The sequence below is a fragment of the Hibiscus syriacus genome, unplaced genomic scaffold (genome assembly GCF_006381635.1).
Source record: "Hibiscus syriacus cultivar Baekdansim isolate YM2019G1 unplaced genomic scaffold, ASM638163v2 tig00110597_pilon, whole genome shotgun sequence".
NCBI classification, from domain to species: Eukaryota; Viridiplantae; Streptophyta; class Magnoliopsida; order Malvales; family Malvaceae; genus Hibiscus; species Hibiscus syriacus.
This window is the reverse complement of record NW_024062795.1, coordinates 4,060,423-4,079,759: the sequence shown is the minus strand read 5'-3', so window position 1 is coordinate 4,079,759 and position 19,337 is coordinate 4,060,423. Positions and strand designations below refer to the sequence as shown.

Here is a 19,337-nt window from a genome sequence, read left to right as displayed (position 1 = left end):
CGATATCAAACTGTTTATCACTAGAACCTATATTGTTAGTTACCATTGTTATTTAATCCTCTGTGTCTATGACTTGTGTTATTTTTTTGCCAATATTTTTTTATTAAACTTTTATATAAATGAACGAGTTGCCTCAATGATTAAAGAATTATTGTTATTTTTAAAATTTTACTTTTAAACATTATATTCATAGGAATATATGAATATTTAATGTCAAATGATAAAGAGTTTTTAAACAGAGATTACCTTATGTTCATCCTAATTAATCAGATAAAAACCTCTCATATGATCTATCATATAAGCGTTTGGGCAATGTTATTTGGCTGCAAAAACTTTCTTCAGCTTATAAAAATGTGCACATTCTTGACGTCTTCAATGCCGCCAAGATTCCCATTATTGAATGAATCAGAATGTGTATAATTGCCTACTGAACAACTATGGAATACATAGTAATAAATAATTTATCTGCTACGAATCGAATTTTGCGACTTCTGGCTCATCCCAATACAGTGTTTGCAATTTTTTTTCAATAGAAATTAATCCTACCACTCCACTTTATTCTTGCTTTAAGTCCCCATTTGATTATTTGCTCCAATTTCTCTTGATTACTCAACCAAAGTTTGAATATGGTTTACAACAGGCAAGCTACAAAACTTGAGACTTGGGGCATCCTTCACAAACAAAATCCCCCACATTTTCTCATTGCAAACAAGCTAGATTTCGCCTTCTCTTTACAGTCCAATTTGCCAAAAGAAACAAAAGCTGAGAAAGCAAAGCTAACAGAACACGTTACAGGGTAATTTTACACAAAAAATCAAGCGATCATCTCTGATGGGGGTGCTTCCACTTCAAGATATCCATGCCAGAATGTTAAATGAAACAACACTTTAAAACGTGCATTTAACATTGAAGTTGATGGTTTACAATCTGGACCAAGAATCTGTCCGCTTTTTCAAACAAAGGCCAACCCTCCTCCCCAATTTTACCCTACCCAAAGCTGAAAATCTGTAAAGAATCCACATATAACAAAACCCATAATACACAATGGAGAAAAGACTACAGGTAAACAAATGAAAACATGACTGACAATGCCATGACTGCAAATTGCAGAAAACTGGGAGCTGTTCTTGGTGAATCTCCCATTGCCAAACCAGCTAACCATGACCCATCTGTCATCACGGTTTGTCCTGATCCAGACCCAGAGCTTGAACCCGAACCAGGGTATCCATAACCTGAATTCGAATACCCTGAACCCGAGTATCCATAACCATTACCAGAGTAAGTTAACCCTGGTTCTGTTGCTGATCCTTGTGATGTTGAGCCTGTCATTGGGGTAGCATCCGTAGCTGGCGTAGCATCTCTCGAAGATTTCTGACTGCAACAAAATCCTACATCGTTAGAAATAACATATAACTAATTTCACCAGTAATTCAGTTCAAAAACTATAATCTTCTTGATCGTTACCTCGGAGAAGAGGGGCAAAAGGTGACCGTATAATCTGCTCCGGTACACGTGAATGTGCTCGTAGCATCATCATATGCATAGCTGTAAGATCTGGGACAAGCGGCCTTGAACATCTCGGAATAAACCGAAGGCTTACATGTCGCGGGTGTGGCATACGCGCCGCTGCAACAATACTCGGAACTCCCGAATGCCTCGCACGCGCTCTTGCAAGCGTCACCGTCCCCGACACGGAGCTCCGACGGGCATTGCCGGTTTAAATCAGTTGAACACCCGGTGGAAGCACAAAGACCCGACCCGCCGGTACCTTCCACGATCATGGGGATATTGTAGCCATCAACGAGGCTAACGTCGTAAAAATCTTGCCCTCCTGTCCCAAGAGTGAACTCGGCCAGAGTTACTGGCGGAGCAGCTCCGAGTCCGCTGCATTCCATCTGACCCGACCCGCAGTCGCCGGTCACGCAGGTTCCGGAACCGGATCCGTCGAATTTACAGCCCGTTCGACCCCAGAAACGACCCGACCAGCCCGTTGGGGCCTGAAAAGAACGAGAGGAGTCTTTCTGTAGCTCGAATCCGGTGCTGTCGAGTGCAGGATTGCCGGCATTTGCTAATATCCCGGGCCACACGGTGTAGCCACACCGGTTGACAAATGTGAAAGAAGCACCTAATACACCTGAAAACGAAAATCAAAAGGATCGGACTTTTAGTGTAAATATAAAAAACTAGTGACTCTGAGAGCGTTAAAGGGAGAGAAACCCAGAAAAAAAAAGGGATTTTGGTTTAACCTTTCGAGTTCACAGTTAAGACAATGAGGTAAAGGATAAGAGCTAAGGAGCTAATGTGGTGAAGATCCATGAGGGGTTTTTTTTTTGCAGCTACTTCTTGTAATTTCTTTTGGAAGTTTCAACTCGTTTCGTTAGCTTAGCTTAGCTAGAAATAGAAGGGTACAAGATTTGCAGAGAATAATGGTGGAGTAATGGGAGAAGAAAGGGCAATGGTGGGGGAGGATGGAGTAATTAATATACACACCGTAGTCCTCGAGGAGATGAGAGTCGTATGGAGTGTAGAAGAGAGTGAAAAAAGGGGGGTTGAAGTTATCTAAAAACCGACAAAAGTGTTGATGAGAATGACAGTGAGATTTATTCAGCCATTGCTACTGTATTTTGCTTTCTTTTTTAATATCCCCTGCTTCTCCCTTTTCCACCTTCGTAACCTTTGTTTTCCCCCCTTGATTTTTACTTAGAAATAGGGCAATACCTAGGGAATAATACCTAATTTTTTTTAATTGCACCTAAATAATATCTTTTATTAGAATGATATATTTTTTATAAATGTATATTTACGTGGAATTGTATTTTTAAAGACATTTTTTAAAACATATTTGGGTAAAGTAACCAAATAGTATTTAGATTATAGGTGTTGTTTTATTAAGTTTTTCGATTATTAAAGTTATAAAAGGATCCTTTAACTATAGTATATTGTTTTGTTGAATCTTTTGACTATTAAAATTTTAAAATAATCATATGATTATTCATATGTTCTAAATTTGTCATTCTCTGTTAAAAAATTAACTACAATTTAAGCTGATCATTAACTTGTTAACTGTGATATGATGAAATATGATCCTAAATATTAAACGACTATCACATCTCAATCCACATGTTAATATCCAGCTTAGATTGTCATCATTTTTTTTAATGAAAATGAACGAGTTTTGAATATATGAATATCCGAATGATCATATTGTTGTACATAGCTTTTCTTTGATCCTTGTTAGGGATACTTTCTGTATTGAACTTTACCTTGGATAATAAAAATTTTATTTATCCAATAAAAACCAACACCTTATAGTTGAGAGACCATTATATAACTTTTAATAGTCGGGAGACTTAATAAAGTAACGCACTATAGTCGGACGATCGTTTGTGTACTTTACCTAACATATTTTTACTAACATTATATTTTTTATGATATTTTTATAATGACGTTATTAAATATTATAATAAAAAGAAATAAAGAATAATAAGTTAAAGTTATATGAATTTTATTTAAAAAGAAATAATGTGTACTGTATAGATAGAAAATAAATATATAATTGAATATGAGAATAGACAATAACGACCTACGTGTACGAACCATGTCTTTGTTTATCAACATATTTCAGAGCTAAAACGCCAACCCTGATCGTTAATATAATCGTAAAAACCAAATGTGAGTAAATATATTAATAATAGAAATTTTTTATATGTGACATATATAAATAAAATTTTAAAGTGAATATCATTTATAAAATAAATAATTGATTTAATAAAATTTGAATTTCAGAATATATACGTATCGACCTTAGCATACATATAGATTTGCCACTGCTTAGAATCCTCATCTTCACTGTCTTACCTAGAATCGAAGAAGAAGAATAAAGGAATCGTGTTCTCTGGAAGAAGTTGTGTGGAACTTGTTTTTCAAATGTCTGGTATCTCATGGGTAAAACTTGGGACTAAATTGAACTTTAAGCCAAAAATAATATGAAAGGGATAGACTCTCGTGATGTGTCATCTTTTTATTTGCTTGTTTGATTCCACGTCACCTTAGGTTTACCGCTGATTTATGCGCCATGCTGGAATGGATGTGCCATCATAGAATTTGCATTGGATTCTTTGTTGTCATCGTCCATATTGAAAAGTTGGACCGATTGCCAGTCCACTTAAATCATATGGTTCGATTGATATGTTTAATAACATTTAAATAAAATATAAAAAATATTTATTCTATTCACCATTAGAATTAAGTATATTGAATATATTTAATTTTATATTATTATGTGTATTTTATTAATATTTTTTATGGGAATAAGAAGATCTTGTCAGTTACGAGTGGTTCATTTTTTCTTAGTTTAAACGGAGAATTACGATTAATTAAGCAATGGTCTTTGATTAGTGTTTGAAATAAGGAAAAATGGGTCATGAAGAAGGAGAAATGTAAAAGATGCAAGTCCCTTTCTTAGTTGTGATAAGCGATATTTATAAGTCTTTAGTGCATCTGTCAACTGATGATTATTATTGCTATTTGTAAATATGCATACTAGGCAAATTTGTTGTTGATACCTTGAATTTTATTTCGACAAATCATGTAAATCTGTCAAATGTCTAGTCTAAAAGTCTTATTTATATATTGTGATTGATTCAAAAGTTTATGCTCGATGAAATTGAGTTCTCTAGGGGTTTGATAATCAAAAGAATCAATATGAAATTTTTGACTAATGAAGAACTGATATTTTTCAAAAATCATTCTTTGGAAGTATAATAATAATAATACTAAAATTAAACTCAATCATTTAATTTAATTAAAATTTTAACAATTAATCACAAAATAATACTATAATTAATGCATGTTTTAAAAAACCTTCATAACAAAATCCATTAAATACTGAGAAAGCTAAAAATAATAGTCGGAAAGGGTAATCCAAATTAAAGAAGTGGGCAAACTGCCATTTGCCTTAAAAAGCGTATAAAAAAGTGAGATTTGTTTTTGGAACAAATCTCTGGTTAGCTTAGGATCCCCCGACAAATGCAATCTCCCCAAAGTCAATTATTTGGTTTAGCTATATTGAAGAATGATTACTGAATTTCTTAATCATAGTTTTAATATATAAAAAAGTAACACCAGTAAGTATCACTAGTTCAATGTTATCATAATTTGAGTACAATCAAATTATACTTTCACTATAAAATAAAAATGTATCGTATGGAATATCTAATATTCATCCCAACTTAAAACAACATACAGTTTCACCTTGAAAACAGACCAAGTCCCTCCCTCCAGCTTTGAAAATCACTCTGAAGAAACCTCTTTTTATCTATAATTATGACTTGTAGTAGTGCTTACATGGAAACAGGGAACTTTGTCTTCAGGGTGTCTGGTGTTTTATCAATAAATAAGCATCGAGCCCAGGGATTCTCTTTTACTGCACTACGATAGTAATTAGATATGGTTAATTATAATTAGTGTTTCCTTTCAGGACGATTTATTTTAACAATAAACGTTCATCGAGGAGACCGTAAATAAAGGGGGTTACATTTCAAAATGTAGACCCAATATTTTCAAAAACATCAACCAAAACCTGGAATGAAAAAAGTACAGTGTTTTCTTTTCAAATGTTGCCACTCTGTATAGTTGATTTTTTTCCTTCTTGTCATTGTAAAAATTGAAATTTTGGCCCTCAATTTGCTTTTCGAAAAGGACAACTTTTTCAGAGAATATGATATCTCGTTATAATCATACTATTTCCTGAATCTGGATGTGTTATGTGATTATTTGTGCGGTGCGCGGGATAAAATATTACTTCAACTGTCTATCACCGGAATAATAGAAATTGCTGGGATTTGTGTGTAATTATATAATCATATTTTAGCAAGCATCATCGGCTGAGCCACATCCATGGTTGGTTCTTCTCAAACCCATGAGTTTATATATTCAGTTTCAATGTATAAGTTTATACACCATTGTTAAAAGTTTCAAAGTTTGGCAATCAACTTTGGAAAATATTTTTTTAAAGTTTGGTAAATATTTCTTTAAAAAATGTTTTTCAAAGTTTGGTAAAATTTTGGTAGATATTTGTTGAAAATAGGAATGGGTAAATTCACTTTAATCATTGCACTTTAGGGTATTTTTAAAGATTAGTCCCTAAGTTTCTACTATAAATACCCTTACCCATTTAGCTTCAAAATCATCCCAAAACATTTCTTTCTTCCTATACTAGAGAGCTTTCTTGTGAGTAGTGAGTATTTTGTAAACACCTGGCTGAACTCCGTTATCAATTTTCAGGTATTATTTTTTCGTTTTTAATTCGCATTCTTACTAATCTGGTTATAGGGAAATTACTTGTACTCGGTTTATTTTCCTAACAACTGGTATCAGAGCTTTTGGTTGTGAATTTTGTCAAATTTTCTGTGAGGTTACTATTCATTACTATTCATGTGAATAGTGAATTTCGTGAATAGTGAAATTCAGTCGGCGATACGATTTTGTCGACGGTGGGTGTTCTAATACACGGTGATTCGCAAGAATTGTCAGAAACGATCCAAACGAAGCCAGATACGAGTGGGAGCGATGGCTGCAGACGAAGGGAATGTGAAAATTGAAAAGTTCGATGGTGCGGACTTTGCCTTTTGGAAGATGCAGATTGAAGATTTTTTGTACCAGAAAAATCTATATCAACCTCTCTCAGGAAAACAACCAGAGGGCATGAAGGATGAAGATTGGGCTCTTCTCGATAGACAAGCCCTCGGAGTTATCCGACTGACGTTATCCCGCAATGTTGCTTTTAACATAGCAAAGGAAAAGACCACGGCGGGTCTTATGGCGGCTCTCTCCAGTATGTATGAGAAGCCATCGGCCTCAAACAAACTTCATTTGATGAGGCGATTATTCAATTTGCGGATGGAGGAAGGGGCATCGGTGGCACAACACCTAAATGAACTCAACACAATCACAACCCAGTTGAGTTCAGTGGAAATTGAGTTTGATGATGAAGTTCGAGCTTTAATTCTCTTATCATCTCTACCAGACAGTTGGAATGCTACTGTTACAGCAGTCAGCAGTTCGTCGGGAAATAGCAAATTAAAATTCGACGATGTTCGGGATCTGGTATTTGAGTGAAGAAATTCGACGAAGAGAATCGGGTGAAGCATCAACCTCCTCAGCCTTGCACACGGAGTCTATAGGGAGAACTTCAGAAAGAAATTCAAATTATGGCAGATCAAAATCCAGAAGGGGCAAATCAAGAACAGGAAATAAAGATTTTACCTGTTATAATTGCGGCAAGAAGGGTCACTTCAAAAGAGATTGACGAGCACCGAAGAAAAATATCGGCGCACAGGAATCTGCCAACATGACGGAGGAGACAGGTGATGCCATGATTTTAAGCGTCAACAGTCCGATTGAATCATGGATCTTGGATTCAGGGGCATCTTTCCACTCCACCCCATGCCGAGAAATCATGGAGAACTATGTCAGTGGTGATTTTGGGAAGGTTCATCTACCTGATGATGAAACCTTGAAGATCGTCGGAAAAGGAGACATCCGACTAAAGCTGCCAAACCAGACCACCTGGAAGCTGACAGGAGTGAGACATATTCATGGCCTCAAAAAAAATCTGATTTCTGTTGGACAACTTGATGGAGAAGGATATAGTATAACTTTTTCAGGATGTGAATGGAAGATTACCAAATGAGTACTCGTCATTGCTCGTGGTAAGAAGATCGGTACTCTCTATGTAACCTCAAATTTAGAGAATATCATTGCAGTAACAGATGCTGATGGAAAATCAAAACTATGGCACCAAAGGCTCGGCCATATAAGCGAGAAAGGAATGAAGATACTTCTGTCAAAAGGGAAGCTGTCGGATCTAAGAATGTAGATGTCGGACTATGCGAGGATTGCATCTTTGGAAAACAAAAAGTCAGTTTTACAAAGATTGGCAAGACTCCCAAGGCAGAAAGGTTAGAATTGGTTCATACTGATGTATGGGGACCATCCCCTGTTCCATCTCTTGCAGGCTCATTATATTATGTCACCTTCATCGATGATTCAACAAGGAAGGTGTGGGTTTCTTTTCTGAAGAAGAAATCAGAAGTCTTTGATACCTTCAGAAAATGGAAGGCCATGGTGGAAAATGAGACTTTTGAAAGTCAAGCGGTTGAGGTCTGACAATGGAGGAGAGTACAGAGACAGTAGTTTCAGAGATTTCTGCGCAAACAATGGGATCAAGATGGAGACAACAGTTCCCATAACACCGCAGCATAATGGCGTAGCAGAGCGCATGAACAGAACTCTGAATGAACGTGTCAGAAGCATGAGGATACATGCTGGATTGCCCAAATTTCTATGGGCTGAAGCTATCAACACTGCAGCTTACCTGATCAACCGTGGGCCCTCAGTTCCTTTGGATGGCGGAATACCAGAGGAAGCTTGGAGCAAGAAAGAAATAAACCTTTCACACTTAAGAGTGTTTGGTTGTATTTCTTATGTACACATAAACTCTGCTGAAAGAAGTAAACTTGATGCCAAGTCCAAAAATGCATCTTTGTTGGTTACGGTGGTGATGAGTTCGGTTACCGGTTTTGGGACAAAAATCGAAAGATCATCAGAAACAGAGACGTCATTTCAATGAAAATGTGATGTACAAAGATAGGTCAACCGCAGAATCAAGTAATACCGAAGCTGAAACAAAGGAATTTGCTGAGTTCGAGGAGATTTCTGGAAATGATGTTCAGATCCTGAAGCAGTTCAAGAAGAACCACACACACCAGAACTGAGACGCTCCTCCAGAATTCCTAAACCAACCCAACGGTATTCGCCTTCTTTGTACTATTTGTTGCTGACTGACAATGGTGAACCAGAGTGCTATGATGAAGCAATGCAGGTGGAGGATTCAGTCAAGTGGGAGTCTTCCATGAAAGATGAGATGGACTCGCTTATGTCAAATCAGACGTGGGAATTAGCTGAATTACCACCAGGCAAGAAAGCGCTCTATAACAAGTGGATTTACAGGATCAAAGAAGAACATGATGGGAGAAAACACTACAAAGCAAGATTGGTTGTCAAAGATTTTCAGCAAAAAGAAGGTATTGACTACAATGAAATTTTCTCTCAAGTCGTAAAACTGTCTACAATCAGACTGGTGTTGAAAATTGTAGCTGCGGAGAATTTACATCTTGAGCAGTTAGATGTAAAGACAGCTTTCCTTCATGGTGATTTGGAAAGAGATCTATATGAGGCAGCCAGAAGGCTTCATAGAGCAGGCAAGAAAAACCTGGTATGCAGGTTGAAGAAGAGCTTGTATGGTTTAAAACAAGCTCCTGGACAGTGGTACAAGAAGTTCGATAGTTTCATGAGTAACAGTGGTTTTACCAGATGACAAGCAGATCATTGTTGCTACATCAAGAGGTTCGACAATAGTTTCATTATTTTATTGTTGTACGTTGATGACATGCTCGTTGAAGGCTCAAACATGCAAGAGATCATAAACTTGAAGCAAAAATTGTCGAAGCAGTTTGCTATGAAGGATCTGGGCGCTGCAAAGCAGATTCTTGGGATGAGGATCAAGAGAGACACAAAGTCGGGGACTTTGATGTTATCACAGGCTGAGTACATCAACAAAGTACTCTCCAGGTTCAACATGCAAGATGCTAAACCAGTGAGTACACCTTTAGGTGTTCATTTCAGACTCTCCAAAGACCAATCACCAAAGACGGAGGAAGAACGTGCACACATGGTGAAGGTGCCGTATGCCTCAGCAATTGGAAGTCTGATGTATGCCATGGTTTGTACCAGACCAGATTTGCTCATGCAGTGGGAGCTGTTAGCAGGTACATGAATAATCCGGGCAAGGTACACTGGGAAGCAGTCAAATGGATCCTCAGATATCTTCGGGGTACCACAAACAAAGCACTTTATTTCAAAGGTGGAGATATGATACTGACAGACTATGTAGATGCTGACTTAGCCGGAAATGTCGACATCAGAAGGAGCACTACAGGGTATGTCTATACTCTAGGAGGAACTGCAGTGAGTTGGGTTTCTCAACTACAGAAGATAGTTGCTCTCTCCACAACTGAAGCAGAATATGTCGCTGTTACGGAAGCCAGCAAGGAGATGGTTTGGCTCCAAAGTTTCTTGGAAGAGTTAGGCAAGAAACAAGAAAACAATATCTTGTATTGCGACAGTCAAAGTATTATCCATCTAGCAAAGAATCCGTCTTTTCATTCCAGGACAAAGCACATACAATTGAGATATCATTTTATCCGGTCTCTTCTGGAAGATGGGATTTTGAAACTTGAAAAGATTAGTGGAGCTCAAAATCCGGCAGACATGTTGACAAAGACGGTGACTACAGACAAACTGAAGTTGTGTTCAGCTTCAGTTGGCATGCTAGAATAACAAGACCAGACATGCTGCTGCATTGATCGAGGTGTGAAGACATATTAAAATCAGTCTTCAAGTGGGAGATTGTTAAAAGTTTCAAAGTTTGGCAACCAACTTTGGAAAATATTTTTTCAAAGTTTGGTAAATGTTTCTTTGAAAAATGTTTTTCAAAGTTTGGTAAAATTTTAGTAGATGTTTGTTGAAAATAGGAATGAGTAAATTCACTTTAGTCATTGCACTTTAGGGTCCCTAAGTTTCTACTATAAATACCCTTACCCATTTAGCTTCAAAATCATTCCAAAACATTTCTTTCTTCCTATACTAGAGAGCTTTCTTGTGATTAGTGAGTGTTTTGTAAACACCTGTAAATTTTTTCTCTTAGTAAAAGATCTGCAGCAGCCCGGAGACGTAAGCACAATTGGCTGAACTCCGTTATCAATTTTCGGGTATTATTTTTCCGTTTTTAATTCGCATTCTCACTAATCTGGTTATAGGAAAATTACTTGTACTCGGTTTATTTTCCTAACAACCATAAAACAAGTTAAATGGTGATACATATACCAATAAAACGCAGCTCATACAGATTACCTCATCTTTGGAAAAATGAGATGCCGACATTGATGTCCTTTTAGACAACCCGTCTCAGCTTTCAGTAAATAAAATTGTATAAGTTGAATACTGGGGTGAAAACCCCGTTTTTACTCATCAGTTTCATCTCCAAAATTATAGCATTTTTACAGCCCTCTTTCTATTACTAGATGAACTCAGCGTAGACTAGTGTCAGATGCCCAGTTTCAAAATCGCCAACTTTTTCCCTCTTCATACATAACTAATATGCAGTAATGCATATTTTCTTCATAGGAATAACATCAATAATATGCATTATTAAGATCACATTCACCTACGTGCAATTCATGAGCTTCCACAAAGGAGATGGATAGGACATAGGAGTCTAAATGAATCAAACTTGAACGAATAAATTTATTTTTATGTTTGTTTGTTTATTTATTTTTAAAGGTGTTGATATTTGATTCGTATCCGTTTAAATTTTCAGAATCGTGTTTATGTTCGTGATTATTTTCATTTAACTTTTGCGAACATATTCGTTTAATGTCTAACAACTAACAATCTCTTTTTATCTTTTTATTTGTAAGCCAAGAACATGATGAAATTATGTCACTATTCCTTAAATTCCTTAAACTTCACAGTTTGAAATCCAAAGTTTATCTTATGTTCAATTTTATCTCCATCTTCACCAATATTTAACATGTAAAAAGAGGGAAAGAGGAAAAGAATAACCGAGTAATCAAGCTTATGAACGAGCCAACAAACAAACTTGTTTGTGAATATAATTACATAAATGAACCAAAACACACTCATGTTCATGTTCATTCGTTTATTAAATGAACATATACATTTTGTTCATATTCATTTATTTAGTTTAATAAACGGACGTTATACAAATAATTCATGAACGATTCGTTGAACATTATGATAAACTATCCAGGTGAAGCATATTATGTGCTAAGGGAATCAATTTGCAGATATATTGACGGCTGGCTGTTCGAGAGTTGATATGGTGGGTTTGCAGATTTTCTTAGAGCCACAAACGGAGATTGCTGGGATGATACAAGAAGCAGCAAGTTTTGGAGCTTGATTACACTGTTATTTTATGTTTGCTGATCTTTTTTCACCCAAAAAAAAAGGATCATATTCAAAATGAACATGTCCCAACACTTCGGGATCACCGACTAAAAACCAGAATCCATGTACGACAATTCTAATTTCAACAGTTTCCGAATTCTGATATTTGAAAAAAAAGAAAAAAAAAATAGAAACTCTTGCTGTATGAGTATCGAGAAAACAAGTTCGTTGAGATAGCTGAGTGAAATCCTGATATTTGTAGGCAATGATGGGTAATCTTTTACGTTGCGGGTCATTTTAATCCGGCAATACAGCATAGGGTGAGGCAGTGAATTAGTCCCTTCGGTTCAGCATGTCCTTTCTACTACTTGCCCTGAAGTGTCCAAGCCAATGTTAGTCACTGTAAACACTTATTTTCGTCCAAAGTTATTTTTATATATATTTTTATTTTATATTATTCTCTATATATATATATATATATTATTACAGTTTTTTGAAAACGTTTCTAACAAAATATAATATATAATTTTTAGAAAACATTTTTTGAAAATATATATATTATATAGTTTTTGAAAACATTTTGAAAATATATATAATATATAGTTTTGAAAACATTTTAAAAACATGGTATATTATATAATTTTTAAAAAAATCATTTTGAAAACTTATATAATATATAGTTTTGAAAACATTTATATATTATATAGTTTTTTAAAAAAACATTTTGAAATTATATATATATTATATGGTTTTCAAAACATTTTGGAAATATATATAATATATAGTTTTGAAATCATTTTGAAAACATATAATATATAGTTTTAATTTTTTTTGAAAACTATATAATTTTGAAAACATTTTTTTAAAATATATATAATATATAAGTTTTAAAATATTTTTGAACATATATATTATATAAGTTTTTGAGAAATATTTTTGTAATATATTATAATTATAATTATTTATTATATATTTTTATTTCTATTTATTTAATTTTCTCTCTTGTTCTTTTGTTTTTTTTTTTCAGAATATGGTCCAAGTTCAAAGTCCAACAGGGTCCGAACGAAAGGGTCCAAATCCAAAGTCCAACAGGCCCAATCGGGTAGCCTGACCCAACAGACACGGTTAGGCCCAAATGCACAAGGGTTACACACAGCAGACTAGGGTTTCTGGAACCCAAATGATTAGCCCCACATAGAAGGATACAAGAATCATGCCAACGGCCAACAGTCTCTGACCGAGATCCCCGAGACTGAACCATCACGGGGTATTCGGTCAAACAACACCCACGGTTACGAGAACACATGAACAACAACACTACCAATGGGGAACACATGAACCATCATCGAATACACGGTACCAAACCAAGAACATAATACCAAACAGCAACCATCGAACCCACGACGAGAACAAAAAGCGATCATCAACAAGGTCAGGACAACCAACCACAAATAATCGAGGGCCAACATCAACAATAAACCAAGGAACCCATCATCATCGAAACCACAACATCAACAACAGAAAACTCATTGCAACACAGAAAACGAAACACATACACCAAAGGCCGAAGCCTTACAAAAAAATCCAAGCAAAATAAAAAACAAAGCAAAGTCGAGAGCTTTCGTCGAAGGAACTGTGAAGGGGGGGCATCGTCGGAAGACGAAGAGACTCGTCGGCAAAGGTAAAAATCGAAGGGGTTTTTATTAGATCTACGCTGAGGGGGTTTGGTTTTGACATTTTGGGGTTCGAATTTGGGATCTCAGGAGGAAGGTGAGTGTTTCGGGCGGCCGGGCCGGCAGCGTCATGGCAGGTAGAGGCCACCGGGCGGTGGTCGGCCATCGGTGAAGGGAGAGGGCTAGAGAGAGTTCTCTCGTTGAAGGGGAAGGGTTTTTGAAGAAAATGTGAGAATGAAGGGAAAATAAGTGTTTTTGCGTATTTATATACCAGTGACCACCTTGTAATTATGTGATTTTTTAATTATCCCCGCAGTCCCTGGAAGTTTAAATCACAGTACAACCCGGTCACCATTTGTAATTTTACCTCTGGATTCTCAATTATATATATTTGGTCCATGTTTATACTTTGTGAATTAACCCTCTAAATTTTTTTTGCAATTTGTTTTTTAGTATCAATTTCAGTCCACAAAGTCCAATTTAATTCATTTTGGCCTTTTATTTATTTATGTACTTTTTTTTAGTTTTTATTTTATCTTCCTAACATTTTTTATTTTCAAACCTTAGTCCTTTTTCATTTCTTTTATATTTTATTTATTTTTCCCTTATTATTTAATTAATTTTTACTCGATATTTTTATTTACCATCTAACATTTTTATCTAACATATTCTTTTAGTAGTGATTTCAACTGATCAAAGGTAAGTAATTCGAATCGGATTTTTAAATTTCAATTTAAATTCTTAATTTTCGTAATTAAAGACAACCGATAAATTAATTGGTACTGAAAGGGCGGTTCAAGGGTGCTAATCCTTCTTTGACCGTAACCGATTCCCGAACCTGACACATTTCTGGTACAACGCAGATCAGGTAAGATGATCTCCGACCCACCTAAATTCGTTTTAAAATGATCGGTGACAACTCTAACCCCAATTATTTGAAGTCAAAACCCAATTAAAGTCCAACCGAAATAGGGCCGCGACATTCACAAAGGAAATATATGTTTCCAAATGAGGAAAAGAGCCATAGCAAAAGAGAGTAAATTGCAGTCGGAGAAGACCTGATACTGAAGCCCTGTTTGCATTTACGCTTGAAATGTATATCATGTTCTTTGAATCTGATTTTCCATTATGTTTTCGAGACTTTCCTATTTTTTTAATGTTATTTATTGATAACGAATATGTTCTTCTTTCAACAACAACAAAAATCTCTTAAAAAATTTAAAAATTGCATTTGAAAAATAATTTTGGAGATTTATATTTTAAAATCAGAATTAAAATTTGATTCGAAAATTGATTACACATACAATGTTTAAAGCAAACACACAATATCTAAAAATTAGTACTTTATTAAAAAACACGTGTTCTCTCAGTTTTTCTAAATAACAAATTTAAATTTAATTTGTAAAATGCATGTTGAATATATAGAATGATATTTTATAATATATATATATATATATATATTAGTAATAATAGCAAAATAATAATAGTAATAACAATAAAAATAGTTGAAATAATAATAATAATAGGAGTAATAATGATGATAATAACATAAATATTAAAGAAAAATAATGTCAGTAAAAAATATATAATAATAGCATTACTACTGATAAAAAATAAAAAATTAAATAAATTATACCGCAAGGTTACATTGAAAGAAACATATAATAAAAGGGGTCAAACTAATAGAGAATTGCACAAAAAAATACTGAATTGCATTAATGTAGAAAAGCGGAAGGGCTGAAAGCAGAATTACCCCATAAGCTAAGAAAAAGTGTAAATCCCAATGCCAGATCGAAGCCAGGCGCGGGTTAACAATTAAGACGCCGCCGTTTTGATAATGCACATGAGTGGACAAATGCTCCAAAACTTATATGGTTTTGGAGTTTCGAATTCCTCTTTTTTTTCTTTTCTTTTCTTTTTTTAATTATTTTTACCTTTCTATTGTAAGCTTTCAAATAAGATTTTTAGGATTTTTGTTTTAAGATGTATTTGGATTGATTTATATGATTTTCCTTATTATTAAGGTTTTGAGTTAATTTAAATAGGAGAGTGATGATTTTGATTTATTTTATTTATTTTGTAATAGTCTATGATAATTATAAAGGAATATTTATTTAAAAAATTTCTTAGTTATTAATAATACACATACATTTTATAAATACGATTGTTTAAGACTTTTATAGAAAACAATACTTTATAACCGAGGTGTTGCAAGTGATACGGGTTGGGTGTAAGTTGTAGGTATAGAGTTTGTTGGGGATAGGATTAACGCTCGAGATTGTATAGAAGTAGGAGACTCAACGAAGATGGAAAAAGATTAGAATTTTAGAATTAGGGATTTAGGAGAATTTGTTTGGGGTGATGAATTGGGGTTGAACTGGGCAGGCCCAGATAAATTTGGTGCCCAAACCACATTTACAAAGTTCAAAATTCAAATACAAGTGTAACCAAGGTTCATGCTTTGAACCAAAACGCACGATCTCAATACTACGTCAGTGGGAAACAATACTTTATTGATTTAGATATCTCATACAGCAATTTTACCTTCAAATATGATTAACATTATACGCACTTCTTCCACACTTGTGCTGTCAATGAAAACATTGAAAAACATTTTTTTTATATATAAAACAAGGTCTTTGTACGAGACTGAGTTCTACTTTCCCTTCGTCAAATATAAATTCAGTGAGCAATATAATCTAAACAGACCAATATAACAGAAACTATCCAGAAAGCTATTTTTTGAGTCGTATATCAGAAGGGTAACATGACAACCCGCAGGAATTCAAAAATGCAAAAAAAGTTTTCTTGGCGCGTTTTCTATGGAAACAAACAGAGTATAATGGTTGGTATCTTTTGACAGTACATTTGGTAAAACTGGTCATCGACAAGGACTCGGGGTTCGCATGATGAGTTAAACAACTTTTAGGACAAAGGAGCCGCTGAAATTAAAGGGGAGAACAGAAAGAACAAACGAGTTGAAGGATTCAAGACCTGTCAAGTTTCAGTAGTTTTGCCATCCCTAATCACAATGAAAAATTATATAATAATTGGACTTATGATCAGAATAAATCTAGAAAGGACACTGCCTAATTTGATTTAAACCGAAATTTAGAGGCGACAGACATAATTCATGCAAGTTGTGAGTCAAAACTTTGTTATCAATAACACAAGACCTCAATATTAACAAACTTCGTAAAATACCTTATTGATAAGACGTGTGTTATCATTAAATAGATTAATATTAGATGCACGGGTAATATATAATTTTATGCCTCGTTAATGAATCAAATAATAATATTTCATTAAAAATTAATTTAAAATTTAATGATAAATACCTTATATGATTTATTGATAATGTATACACTATAAACATATCAAGTATTAATCCATATTAAATATATCAATCAACATGTAATTCTAAACTCTAAATTAACTTGATTTTTTTGTGTTTTCAATCATTTATAATATTGGGTTTAGGTGACATTTTTTTAAAAGTAGTTTTCACTTGTTGGATTTACTAGTTTCATAAATTCAAATGCCAATAAACACCAAAAAGAACACATTCAAATACTCTTCTTGTGCTTTGAAATACCCCCAAAAGAATGCAGCTTTAATCTCTATTGTAAGTCCAACATAAAACAAAAGGGAGATTAAAATGGAAAATATTCCCTCTGTATAAGTTTCTTTTAGTCCCACAGTTTGCTTCCAAAATGGAAGCCAATAAAGTAAAAGCCACAATCACATTGTTTGTTCATAGAAATGGTTAGGGATTTAAATTATGGATATAGTTGTGTTTTCGATTATATTGTATTTACCACTATTGTGATAATAGTAGGTGTTATTGTCATCACTGCTATATAAACATCGCTATTATGATAACATTAAGTTGTATAAATCCCTGAAAAATGGCTTTCAAAACCAATTATTAAGTTTGGTTTGGAAAATGAATACAAATGGAGCTGACTACTAATTCAATTCCAATCCCTTTATAATTATGTACCCAAAAGAAATAGTGCTCGAGTCACTTGTGAGCATTCATCATGAAGAAGAAAAGTTAAAGGTCAAATTATGGTTTTGGCCCTCTATTGTGCTCAAATTTATAAATTTAGCGATTATACTTTAATTTAACACGATTTGATCCATCTATTTTTTTAAAAATATATATAATATTTGTTGAAGTGATTAGCGTTGTTAATTTTTTTTGGTTAGATTTGATCCCTTCTCATACAAAAGAATAAATGGTAAACCTATATTAATTCATGTATCGTGTGTAAGTTGTGGATTTAATCCTCGTGCTCTGATTTGGTCAGTTTTAGTTCACGTGTTTTTTTAAAATTTTAAATTTTAATCTTGTCCCAAACAATTATCGTTAAATATGCCAAGTTAAATTTTGCTATCAGTTCATGTATTATGCATAAGTTTGTAGATTTAGTTTCATTTCTCCAATTTGATCATTTACTTCTCTGTAATTTAGTCATATTGTCCTTGTACATTTTGAGTTAGGATTGAAATTTCAAATATTAAAAAGTGCAGAGATTAAAATCGACAAAATTAGAGTGTTCAGACTAAATCCACAACTTATATATATAATATGGACTATTGGTAAAATTTGACCAAAATTTAAAAAAAGCATGAGAACTAAATGAGTAGCAATGGATGTTTAAAAAACATCATTTTTTTTAACTTTAATAGTTATTGTATTAAATATTTGGAATAAGTAATGACATTATAAAATTAAAATGATTTCATTATGTCCTATTAAATTACAGGGCCTTAATCTCAAATTTGAGCATGCATAATAGAGATAATAAAGCCCTAATTTGACCAAAGTTAACAATTTTGTTTAGTGCTATGGTTTGATTAACCAATATTTACAGGCTCTAATATTATCTTAAGACTAGTATTGGCAGATATCTTGAGCCATAATTGGATGTTGTTGTTTATAAGCAAAAGGGTATTTATAATATTTGGATTAAAATCATTAAAAAGTCGTAGTGGATGGTGGTGTAAAAAGAAAACAAAGCCGTTTGCTTGTTCTTCTAATCATAATTTTGAGGGGAAAATGATTGATCATGATGGGTTTGACTTATGATATTGTGCATTAAAATTGTAGTGTTTGCGTTCAATTTCAATATCCTTTGGGCTGGCGGGGTGATGCTTAACTTCATGCTGCATCATCAATGGGGTTTTGTTTTTTTGTTTGTATTTTAGGATGACATGAAATCAACACCATCTTCCCTTTTGTTAATCCGAATTGTCACAAATGATTTTACTTTCTTTTCCTTGTCTTATGGCCCAAACCCTAATCACCTGATGACACCACCAAATACCATGCACTGTGGACTCTCAAAGTTATCATATACTTGTTGCACCATCTTTGTATCTTCTTCGTAAGATCATATTTCGTATATTAAGATTTTCGGAGACTTCTTATGTAGTTGAGATCCCATGAGAATATCTCCGCACATAGGTCATGTGAAGTCTTACAGCTCTTGAGAAAACACAACCTTTTGACATGATCTCTGATAGATACACATGATCTGTCAGAGTCAAAATCAATTGATAGTTGATCACATTAATTGGACATATCAATCTTCATGTATTCATTATGAACCATACTTCTAACAATAA

The 19,337-nt window shown here is 34.1% G+C and overlaps 1 protein-coding gene across 1 annotated transcript; it reads right to left on the bottom strand.

Moving 5' to 3' along the window:
* Nucleotides 1-885: 885 nt before the first annotated feature.
* LOC120134718 (thaumatin-like protein 1) lies at nt 886-2,501 on the bottom strand. Its single transcript, XM_039151158.1, has 4 exons — nt 2,247-2,501; nt 1,465-2,134; nt 1,033-1,375; nt 886-969 (listed from the first exon to the last, which is right to left on the bottom strand). Exons 1-3 carry the CDS (start codon nt 2,314-2,316, stop codon nt 1,057-1,059), a joined length of 1,059 nt encoding a protein of 352 aa, XP_039007089.1. The 5' UTR covers nt 2,317-2,501; the 3' UTR covers nt 886-969; nt 1,033-1,056.
* Between the last annotated feature and the right edge of the window lie 16,836 nt (nt 2,502-19,337).

What these genes read in the sequence shown, in the direction of transcription:
- LOC120134718 (XM_039151158.1), bottom strand. Translation starts at nt 2,316, where the DNA reads ATGGATCTTCACCACATTAGCTCCTTAGCTCTTATCCTTTACCTCATT. An exon ending in CTTAACTGTGAACTCGAAAG is followed by an intron (nt 2,135 to 2,246) that starts GTTAAACCAAAA and finishes TTTCGTTTTCAG; the next exon opens with GTGTATTAGGTGCTTCTTTC. An exon ending in TTTTGCCCCTCTTCTCCGAG is followed by an intron (nt 1,376 to 1,464) that starts GTAACGATCAAG and finishes ATTTTGTTGCAG; the next exon opens with TCAGAAATCTTCGAGAGATG.